The 12,023-nt window shown below is 39.0% G+C and overlaps 1 protein-coding gene across 1 annotated transcript; it reads right to left on the bottom strand.

The window, feature by feature from the left end:
• Positions 1-956: 956 nt before the first annotated feature.
• gpr85 (G protein-coupled receptor 85) lies at positions 957-10,703 on the bottom strand. The gene is made up of 2 exons (XM_087997218.1): positions 9,787-10,703; positions 957-9,637 (listed from the first exon to the last, which is right to left on the bottom strand). Exon 2 carries the CDS (start codon positions 9,352-9,354, stop codon positions 8,227-8,229), a length of 1,128 nt encoding a protein of 375 aa, XP_087853344.1. The 5' UTR covers positions 9,355-9,637; positions 9,787-10,703; the 3' UTR covers positions 957-8,226.
• Positions 10,704-12,023: the final 1,320 nt, after the last annotated feature.

Here is a 12,023-nt window from a genome sequence, read left to right as displayed (position 1 = left end):
TTATAGCAAATTGTCATATTTGCTAAATGGTTCATAAGCTGTGTAAAATTGTATGATATCATGAGGAGTTGAAAACTTTATTGCTGGAACAGCACAGCAGGTCAGGCAGCATCCAGGGAACAGGAGATTCGACGTTTCGGGCACAGGCCCTTCTTCAGGAGAAGGGCCTGTGCCCGAAACGTCGAATCTCCTGTTCCCTGGATGCTGCCTGACCTGCTGTGCTGTTCCAGCAATAAAGTTTCAACTTTGATCTCCAGCATCTGCAGACCTCACTTTCTCCTCGATGATATCATGAGGAAGTGAAAGATGTAATTAAATCTTAGTTTTACATTGATTGTAAACTATATTATCCTTGATCTGGAATGTTTAAAAATGTAAGGTGCGTATTTTCTCGATATTGTCTTTATTTCAACAAAGAATTTAAAAAGAATCTGATATATAACTTTGACAGACTGAATAATCATGTTTATTTGCTGAGTTAAGGTCTCCCTTGATATTTTGAGCCTCCAAATTGTATATTACTTGTTCGACAAGGATGGTAATTGCGCTGCTTTGCAGCATCTATTGTTCTAACACTAATGGAACATTTACTGTTCTATCACTAAGGAGCTTGTGAACTCATTAGTGGCAGAATGGAGATAACAATTCTATACTCTATTGTTATGCAGTGTGCAATAATGAGATTTCAATGTGCTGCCTCACTGTGGTCACACTTATCCAGGAGGACTAATATTTTAATTCATTCTCAGAATATCACAAATTAATGTAATCAATTTTGAAAATTTCTTTAAATCCACATTAGATCATTTAATAAACATTTCTCAACAGAAGTTGTATAAAGGCGGATACCTTCAAAGTTTATTGATTAGGAAACGTAAAAACTACAAGCAGCAAACAAAGGTCAATGCTTTGTGACTGAAAATATTTTTTTGTTGGATTTGGATCTGATGATCAAACTGATGCATCCAACTGTGTGATGCTCATACCAATGGATTCATGATTAAAGAATTATGCGTTCTGAATTATTCAATTTTCTGTTCATCAAGACTTAATATGTTACATTGTTAGCTTTCTGATTTCATAAGCAACAATTGACAGGTTTCTCTATCCAGGTTCAAGTTGTGCATAATCCAAAGTACCACATTTGCCTTTTTAGTTCTACGATACATACCTCGCAAATAAGATGACTTACGCTGAAAGTTTCCAGTTAGTTTACATGCTTGATTATTATGTCAATGAAAGTAACTCGGAAGCGTAAGGAATTGGGTAGGGAGTGTCACCACTGACCTGTATGAGTGCCAATGACAATATTAATTATTTATATTTAAACAATTATGGAATCAATCCATCAAGTTCAAATTTATTTCAGTTTATTAATAATGGTTGCGATCAACAAAAACACAAGCTAGGCCATGTAATTGTTAACAGAACAACCCTTCCAAACTACTAAGTGAATTGATGGCAACAATTAAATTCTCTCATTCATATTTTGATCAAAGATCTAAAATAATCATATCACCCATTTGAACATTTTCTCCACATTGTTGCAAGTTAAGTTCATTGCTAGATATAATTTGAAGCTAGAGCAGAAGATACCAAGTCAGGGGTTATGGTGATTTGTGAAAAAAGCAGAAAATCTCAAGCCTAAGTAAATTAGCAAAATGGCAGAAAAGAGTCAGAAGCAATTTGACATAAAGCATGAGGTAGTACATTATGGATGTAAGAATGGGAATTATGGTAAAAATGTAAATGAAATGTTTTATTAGTTCAAAAGAGTTTCAAAGATTCAGATGTCGTTAAACTCTTGCCTGCAGATATCAAATATACCAGGAAGCTGAAATAGGTCACATAAGATATGAAATATGCAAATACTATCACTATTAAACAAAACTTTTGTAAGACCCCAAATGGAATACTGTGTCCATTTTTTAAATGACTCATTTTTGAGTTTTGGAAAAAGTATAGCTATAAATCATTAATAGTATATCTGCAATAAATTGACTTAACTCTGAAGAAAGTCCAGGCAAAGTTGGGTTATTTCTGTCAAGACCAGGAGGCACAGAAATATAGGAACAAAAGTAGGTCACTTATCACTTTTGAGTTTGTTTCACCTTTCAATTAGATCATGTTTGTCTTAACTACCACGTTAGTTACATTAGTTAGTTTCATAACCTTAATACTTTTGTCTAAAAATTACAGATAAAAAATTGCATTTTATAATCTCTTTAATGTATTAATAGACCCAAAGCATTTGACATTTTAAAATACAGACAGTTAAAATAAAAGTTAGCTAATTATGATAACTGACCAAGATTGAGTTTAAAAGGATTTATCTAATGAGGCGTTTAAAGACGGAGAAGGGAGTTGCAAGGCAAAGCGTTTGGAAATAGAATTGTAGAAGCTTGGATCTCAATAATTGATGCACTAGTACCAAGTCAGAAAAAAAATGTGGAGTGTTGGGGTAGAGGCACACTGAAGAGGGAGATGTTTTTGCATGGTACATTGAAGTCAGGAGATCAAGTCACTGAATCATATAAACTTATAAGGGTGCAGCAGGAGAACATTCAACTCATGTGCTATTCTGTGAAGCAACCCAGTCAGTCCATTCCCCTAACCTATTCCTAGAGCAGTGCCAGTTTCTATACTTCAAATGCCATCCAATTTACTCTTGAAGTAATTGATCAACTTCACTTCACTATTTGCTGCAAAGTCCCTCCTCACTTCCGTTCTGCATCTCTTGCCAAAAACATAAATCCGTGTCCCTTTATCCTTGTACTACCAGCTAATTTGAAGTGCTTAAGTTTGTCTATCTTAACCAAGACTGTCATAACCTTGTATAACTTCTTGTGATCCAAGGAGAATAACACCACTATCTCTAATCTATCCTTGTGGCTGGAATAATTCTGGTAAATCTTCACACACTTTTAAGGACCTTTACATTCTTCCTATAGTGTGGTGAACAGAACTGCATGCAATTCTCTAGTTTGATCAACTACTGGATTATGGGATGATTTAAAATTTTGGGCTTTTGGAAAGGGACTCATAGGCATTTACAGTACAGAAGGGGCCATTCAGTCCATCATGTCCACACTGGTCAACAACTTCATGATTACATGAATCTTATTTTCCAGTTTGTGCCATATAGTCCTGGAAGGTATGGCAGCATAACCAGATATCTGAATACTGCTTACATTTTACATACGCTTCCAACTCAACCTTTCATTTACGTAAGGGATTTCGGACTCCCACTATACTCTGAGTAAAAAAGGATTCTCAACTTTGCACTTGACCTTCTACCTTAGTTTTAATTCATTCACAGCATATGGGTGTCACTAGCCAGGCTAACATATATTGTCCATCCTTAATTGCCCAGAGGTCAGTTTAAGAGTCAACAACATTACTGTGTGTTTGGGGTCACATGCAGACCAGACTAGGTTAGGATGGTAGTTTCTTTCCCTAAAGAACATTAGTGAACCAATGTATTTTTCCAACAATCAACAATGGATTCATGGTCATCATTAGACTCTTAATTCCAGATTTTTATTGAATTCAAATTCCAGCATGGCAGGATTTGAACCCAGGTCTGCGGAACATTCCCTTGGTCTCTGGATTAGTAATCTAGCAATAATATCATTAGGTAATCAGTTCGCCATAAACCTCGAGCCTTAAATCAATGTCCCCTGGGTTATTGACTGTTCTACCAATAAGAAAGGTGCCTTCCCATCCACCCTTCATAATCTTGTCTATCAACCTTTGATGCTCCAAGAAAACCACCACCAGCCTATCCTATCATTTCTCATAGCTCAGGCGGCATCCATGGGCAGCACGGTGGCACAGTGGTTAGCACTGCTGCCTCACAGCGCCAGAGACCCGGGTTCAATTCCCGCCTCAGGCGACTGTCTTTGTGGAGTTTGCACATTCTCCCCGTGTCTGCGTGGGTTTCCTCCGGGTGCACCGGTTTCCTCCCACAGTCCAAAGATGTGCAGGTCAGGTGAATTGGCCATGCTAAATTACACCGTAGTGTTAGGTAAGGGGTACATGTAGGGGTATGGGTGGGTTGCGCTTCGGCGGGGCGGTGTGGACTTGTTGGGCCGAAGGGCCTGTTTCCACACTGTAAGTAATCTAATCTATAAAGTTATCTAATCTAAATCTGCTCTGTGTGAGGAATAGGATCCAAGCAGTTGGAATTTTAAAGTGACTTAATGTATTATTGGGATTAGATTAGAGTTCAGAAAGGGGAGCTTTCGACCATTAAATCTCAAGATAACTAAAGCAAATCAAAATTCGGCAGTCGCAGAGAAAAAAAAGGCAAGATTGAGCAAGTGGATGTGTGTGGTGCAAAGATAGATCAGTATTGTATGTATGATGTTTAGTTCTTGTTTAGACAGCACAGTCAGGTCACACATCCATTTGTTTTCGAGTTTTGTCAGAGCTGAACAAGATTACTCTGGAAAGAGATACTCTCCCAGCTTAAAGAGGATGAAAGGAAAATGCTGAATATTAATTTACTGTAGTTTAAAATTATATATTAACTATGTGGCAGTGGATATGTAGGCCACTGTAGCTTCAGTTGTAAGGTGTTGAAATCTCAGAGGATACTGAACTTGAACCCGATCTCCAACATTCACACTCTTTCTTTCTTTTATTGAGTGAGCTAGCTGTCTGTAGTGATGGATATAATTTGCAAATTACTGGAGTTGCTTTTTGCTTGTAATTCTCTAAATATTATGTGACTCAAGTAGCTCACTAGGAAAGTTGCATAGGTTCAATTCTCACAAAGAATTTTTTAAAAGCCTCCAAATCCATGAAGGGAACATTTCCACAGATAACTTATATCTCGTAGTAAATAAAAATATTAAAATACCCTTCCGTTTTTACAGATCATGTACAGCATATATATCAGTGGCACCATATTATAACAAAAGATTTCAACAAATATTTACAATGCTCTCTGGCGAGCAGGATATAGCAGAATTGTATTGTTTAATGAGTAATTTTCAAATATAGGTAATTGCCTAATGGCAGTGGTAATGGATAATCTAACAGCAGAGTTTTCAGTGCAATGCCTTGTGGTAAGAGAAAGGTGTGTTCTGCCAAACAACCAAAAATGAAACAATGCATTGTGTCAAATTACGGTGATTGAAATGTTTCAAAACAAGAAATTACAGCAGTGAAATGTTTTCACAAAGGAGTAGTGCAAACCATCAGTTGATAACTAATTAAAATCATACATATTATAAAATCAGTAAAACATACATTAATCACAATATATATACACTTTTAAAATGTGCAGTCAGCCTCGTTACAGCTTGTCATGATATTTTATGGGTTTGACAGTGAAATCTCAAAATCTGCTTTGTGTCCTGGACTTCCAGAAAGGAACATCAGATGCATGGGAATCAAACACCAATATTGTTCTGAATCAAATATTAGTTCCACTCTAGTTAATGGCAACAGAATGAGAAATTGTAACAAGACTCTGGCGTCAGAGAAGTGAGTGATTCAAATTACAAATGAATGATGCCAGAAACAAAATGTAAATTAACACATTTCATTATGTCACAATTTTAGATTCTCGGGGCCTGACTTTTACTCACTCAAAAATCACTCACTTTCACAGAATTCAAAACAGGTCCAAAATGTGGGTTAAATCAATATTATAGATTCCGTCAGCATCTGTAGCAAGATTATGAAATCAATTTCACATGTATCAAAGGAAGATAAAATAAATGCTTTCTTCAACTTTATTGTGTTAGTCCATCATATTTTTAATGCTATCTATCAACACTCATGTATCTAACTTAAGTACACAGAGATCACTGAATAGGCTTGATACTTAAACTGTGAAACTTGACACTAACTAAAAACAAATCTAATTCAGAGCCTTTGACCATTGTTTAGTTTTATTAACAAAGGAAAGAGAAGATTATCCAGAGATTATTTGCTACATCTTCTTTACACCAGTGCTGCTTCCTGAGACTTAAATCTTCATGAATTTGACTATCTTCATGACAATGTTTAGTCTTAATAATCAGTTTCGACCACAAGCAGAAGCTATGGCAGTATATGAGGTGTTGTCACTCCTGTCAGGTCAGTGCTTTGCTTCTTTGGTGCTGTGATAACCTACCTGAGATAAGCAACTCACAACCTTATAAGAAGCAAGTTGGATGCAGCTGAGACTGGGGCTTGGATTCTATTCCTCCATTAGCTAATTTTAATCATGTAAATGATATCTAATATGTGATTACACTTAGACCTCTCATGTTTGTAAACATTAAAATAAAGAATTTTTATAAAAGCAACAAGCTTCAATTACAGCTACTAAAATATTGTTAATTCTGGGTGCAATTCTTGGTATTGATTGGAGACTTTAGTCATTGTGAGCAACTGTTATTTCCTGAAAACTAATCTCATAAATAATATGAAGAATTAAGGTACTTGGCATGTCACATTAATTTTATAGTGCTATAGAAAAGTATTGAAAATAGCACAGTAAAGGCCAACTGTGATAACAGAAAACTTAAATACAACATTAAAAATATTGTGAAGAATAAAATGTTTGAACTAGAAAATACAAGAATGACCTGAAAATTGGGAAAGAAAGAATTAGCAGAATGAACAACACATTCAAAAACAGGAAAGTTTTAAAAAAGGAAAAACTAAAATAAGAAACCAAACATATTAATGACGAGAAAATAAACAAATTATAGAAGTGGGAATGGGTATTGACTATTTTGTGTTTGCATGAAAGGACTGATCATGTAAAAAAAATGAAAATGTGAAAAGCTCAAAGGCTAAATTAAGGTTGAAAAAAGCAAAGAATAAAGTGGAGGAATAAAGTAAGACAACTTAAAAGGGAAACAGAATTTTTCAAAATTCTCTTATAAAAGGTCAAAGGTCATGAATTATATGGCTCTGTAATTAATACATTTCAGGTTCAATTAGTTTCACTACTGTTACTATACACACAATACCCATAAGCAACATTACATTTTGTCTCTGATTTTGCAATGTTAAAATTATTTTACATTAACCCACAAGACACATACAAAGAATGTTACTTAATTTAAACATTAATGACAATCAAGTACACAGGGGTTCTTTGGTATTATAGGTTCAATCAATCTTATGGTTCTCATCAGTCAATTTATTCCATCAGATGTTAACCTTTTAGACTAATTACAAAGCATCAATGTTAAAATTCAGTGCATACTTGGACTTCTAAAAATAATTATTTTCAATTTCAAGAAAGCACAGTTGAACTTAAGTAAATTGGGAATTGTATAATGCAATATACATTTTATAGTCAAAATGTTAATGAGATCCCACACAATTATTTTGCCAGATGTAGATATATTTCATTTTGCACACGCCCCCAACCTCCTAGCAGTAAGGAAACTGCTTACATCATGTCACATTTTAGGTATCATAGGAAATGATTACAATAAAGGACAAGAAATTCACAGTCAGGGCATAAAGACAGAAGTAAACAAAAATACTGTAAACAATATGCATCCATAGAATAAATATTTCACACATTTTGAAAGGTGTGATACTAACTTGTTCTGTTCTGAGCAAAACAGCAGTCTACTAACACAGGAACAGACATCCACTGTATGCTGTTCTGCAGAAATGTGACTGGGCAGCAGAAATAAACATTTATTAAGGGTGAAGACACCTGGACCAAATTTGAATCAACTGGGACCAAGTTGTAGGGCTAAAGGGAAAGTTGAAGGGTCTAATTTATACATATTTAAATGCTAACTCTTTCATGCATTTCCACCAGTCAATTGGTGTGTGTATTCTGTCACCTTTGATTAACTCAAAAAATGTAAACTTCTTCAGTCAGATGTTAATTAATAGATTCAAAAGATTTTTGTTTTAAAAAATACAAAAGGAGTCTAATGCTCTCAATACATGTTCTAAGGTTGTAGTCTATGATTTCTGCATTGGTTACTTCAGAAACAAAGCCAAATGTCAGGTCATGTGCAGACTTTATGGTAATAGTATTATTTTCTTACGTAAATTGTATTGAAAACACCTTCAACGTTAAAACAAGAGCAGCAGAAATAAATTAAAGACCATTCTGCCAAGGGTTGATCCGTCACTTCGTGAACATCGGAGGGCACTCCAATGTTTCAGCCCAGACCGACAACTGCTGTTTTCATCTGTTGCCGAGTAGAATTCCCGTCGGTTAAATCTCAGACATAAACAGAACATATGTAGTCATATAACGCAATAAGGTTCCCTCGGTAACCTAGACTTGCGACAATAAAGGATGTTGGTGCTGAAACAACGTCTTAGCTCCCGGTTGGAGAAGATGCAGATGAAAGGGTTGACCCCAGCTTGGGCAAAAGTCATCCAGACCGCGGCGGTCAAATAACCCCGTGGAACAGCGGGGCCCTTCACAAAAACCCGCCAGTAACATGCGACCAGGTACGGGCACCAGAGCGCCACGAAGAAGAAGGTGATCAGGTAGAACATCCTGCCTATTCTCTTCTCGGTTTTGAACTCGTCCATGACCAGCAGCCTCCTCCTCATGCCCTGGCCCTGGGGGTTTTGCCTGATGCCCAGCAGGGTCGGAGGGGTGGGTCCCCGGCCAAAGCCAGCGATCCAGTTGGCCGCCGCCTGCCCAGTGGCGCCGGGACCGTGGAAAGTCCAGTTCTGGCTGACGGCGGGCACCAGCTGGACCGGCTTCATCTTGCGCCGGTCGTAGACGAAGAAGATGAGCTTCAGGTAGACAATGTGCGTGGCCAGGACGATCACCGCGAACATCAACATGAAGCCCAGCGAGTCGTTCACCCTGAAGTACCTGTGCTCGAAGATGCACTGCTCTTCCTCCCGGATGAAGGTGTAGGTGCCCACGTCGAAGACCGGCGGGAAAGCCATGGCCACCGACAGGGTCCACACCATGCAGATGACCGCCAGGCACGTCCAGAAAGTCAGCCTCTTGGAGTAGAAGCGGTGGTGGGCGATGGCGATGTAGCGGGTCACACTCACACAGAAGAGCATGAAGACGGCGTGGAAGCAGGACAGCACGCCGACGAAGGCGACCACCTTGCAGCTCAGGGAGCCGTAGGGCCACGACGAGCCGTTCTTCACCGAGAGGAAGACGAAGGGGAAGCAAACCGCCGAGCGGATGATATCCGAGGAGCAGAGATCCAGCAGGAAGTAATAGGGAGCCCGGTGCAGGGTCTTGTCTTTGACCAAGAGGAAGGAGATGAGCAGGTTGCCCAACACGCCGACCCCGATGGTGAAGCCCAGGGATGTCAGCTTGAAGAATGTCGCCAGAGGAGACACATTTTCCAAAAGGTTCTCGCTGCTCCCAGTAGGTGCATGGCTGTAGTTCGCCATAGATCCTGCCAATAGGTCTCTGGGAATAGCTTCAACCACGGTGTCGAAGTATCATGATGGAGAGGCAACTCACATCAAATCATACAGCAAATAAAGACATCCAACCCCCCCCCCCCCCCCCAACTCAGCCGAGCTCCTATCTGTGAATAAACAGATGCGGGCGGGCGAAAAACAACCATTTAGCGATAGCGTGTCCGGCCCTATCCGGGCACCATTCCCATTAAAGGCATCTATCATATCCACCCCATCGGTTTATCGGCTGAATCATTTACAGTGAGGGTCCCTGTAAAATGAATCATCATATATTTCAAAAGAACAGTCTCTCAATCCTCAAACAAAACCAAAAAAAAGATACACACATCAACATTTGTGAATTTTGAAAAAAGAAAAGATACGCGTATTCAACAGAGAAGGAGAGAGTAAAACACGTACCTGTGGTATTTCTTGCCTACCCCCCTCCCCAGGAGGGCTGCTGTGTTACCAGGAGTTGCTGTCTCCTGCTGCCGGTTTGCTTCCTGGGAGTGTATGGATTGCAAGTGGCTGGAGCTGAAACTGCGCACCGAGCCTATTTGTAATCCCTGCCGCGCCTTCCCCTGTCGCATCTCTCTCCCTCTCTCTCTTCCACAGACACACACATACACAGACACAGAGCAAAGGCAAGGACGCCTATAAGCAACACGTCCACTCCATCGGGAACACGATTAACGCTAATTTATGTTACTTCAGCCCAGCCAGGCATTGAAAAGCTTCACAGGCGGCTGGGCCTGGCAAAGACAACCTTTCGTGCATCGCTGCGTTGTCAATTTTTTTTAATTTCACCAGTTCTTCTCTATCAATTTGTTGCTACAGATTCTATTGGAAAACTTAAGCACAACCATTTTAAAAAAAAGAGCCTTTACTGTGTATCTTCTGTAGATATATTAGTATGCAAAATGTGTGTTAATGCATAATGATCACATGTGTGTCTACACACACCCAGTTATCATTGTACATAAACTGATCTGAACATATGAGAGGGCTAAAGTTGTCATTTTGACTGAATATTAATTAAGTATAAAATTGAAAACAAAACTTATTTCACCTTTTGTGGATGCTACTATTATTGAAGTTGTTCAGTATAATTTTTGATTAATTACATTGCAAGGTTGCAAAAAGTTGACTGCCACATTTGTCTAGGAGAAAGTGAGGACTTTTGGCTCCATTGCAATGGTAATTAGTCTTCCAAAAAGTATTTTAGATGCAGATGTAAGATTGCAAAGGACTCAATGTAAGTACAGTTGTTTTTAATATTAGATGTCTCCTTCACTTTAAACTGGTATTGTCCACCAACGTTTTTTTTCCATCAATTCAACCACTAGCCATCACACATGTATCAAGTGCATGAACATATGTTGAGTCCTCATGAAGTATATAATTAGATTACTTTTGTGGAATCAACATTCTGGAGTTAGCATTGATCAAAGATTTAGCTGGATCAGCTGCAATAAACACTTTGGTTACAAGACAGAGGCTGGGAAATCTGTGCTGAGTGACTGACCTTGATTTCCCAAATCCAGCTAAAACTCACAAGCCAGGAGTGTGATGGAATCCATTCCTCTTGTCTGAAAAGGTGTGCCTGCAACAATACTCAAGAAATTGAGCACTATCCAGGTCATAACCATTCACCTCCTCCATCACTAGCTGTCATGTGCATCATTTATAAGATTCATTGCAGCAATTCATCAAAACTCATTCAGCAGGACCTCCCAATTACAACCTCAGCTGCCAAGAAAGAAAATATTAGCATCCACAGAAGAACAAGGCCTGTAAACACACTCCCATACCCCACCTCCTTCCCCAACAAGCCACCCTGAGCTGGAAAGTTATCATAGTTCCTTTAATCCTAAACTCCATCCTTAATGACATCGTGGCTGTGTGTAGATAAGGACTGAAGTTGTTCAACAAGAGGCATAATCAGCACTTTCTCAAAGGCAGTTAGAGATGGGTAATAATAATTGTCCTTACCAGTGATGCCCATACATGATAAACAAATAAAAAGTATTTACCAACTCCATATCAATCTACACCCCTGGCCAGGTCTCTCCCAAGTGGTCCAACCTTCCTCTGGCCTCTTTTTCAAAATGCAGACCCCTTTGCTGCAACCACTCAGTTCCCCAGATGTCTTAACTCACCTCCCAGTCGTGTGGCACTCTGCTATAATCTTGTCTTTAGAATACCTTATCTGGGACTTCACACCTTAGCTTGCATTCCAAAACCTGTCAGTTACTACCATTGGAACTTCCGGGGAAAAAGAGCTGCCAAACAAACAGATTATGGCTGCTCTCTGAAGTGTAACTTCTTGCAGATTGACAGGCAGAAGTACCACCTCCAGCCACTTAATACATCTGCCTATGGGGCTGCTACAGTTGATGGGGTTGGAGGGGTGTTGGGAAGGGTAGCTCTGTTATGCTGAAAGTTCAGACCCATGAGAATCATTCCTCAGATTGGGACACAGATTAGGAAGATGTTGGGTATTTTTCTTTAGAAAAGGATAGGAAGAGCTTTGATAAAAGTGTTTAAACAGAACCACAACAACGACCACCCGAGCGACGAATCTTCTCACAAACTTTGAAAAGTGTTTAAAATTAAGAGGAAGCAAGACAGAAAGGATAGGGACAAACTGTACCACT

Source organism: Chiloscyllium plagiosum, unplaced genomic scaffold, assembly GCF_037043375.1.
Source record: "Chiloscyllium plagiosum isolate Xiang-an unplaced genomic scaffold, Cpla_swu_hap1 HiC_scaffold_19, whole genome shotgun sequence".
Taxonomy (NCBI): domain Eukaryota; kingdom Metazoa; phylum Chordata; class Chondrichthyes; order Orectolobiformes; family Hemiscylliidae; genus Chiloscyllium; species Chiloscyllium plagiosum.
The sequence above is the reverse complement of the archived record's forward strand: the minus strand, read 5'-3'. Positions and strand labels throughout refer to the sequence as shown.

Bases quoted from the DNA above. Each gene is read 5' to 3' on its own strand.
- gpr85 (XM_087997218.1), bottom strand. From the start codon at position 9,354: ATGGCGAACTACAGCCATGCACCTACTGGGAGCAGCGAGAACCTTTTG.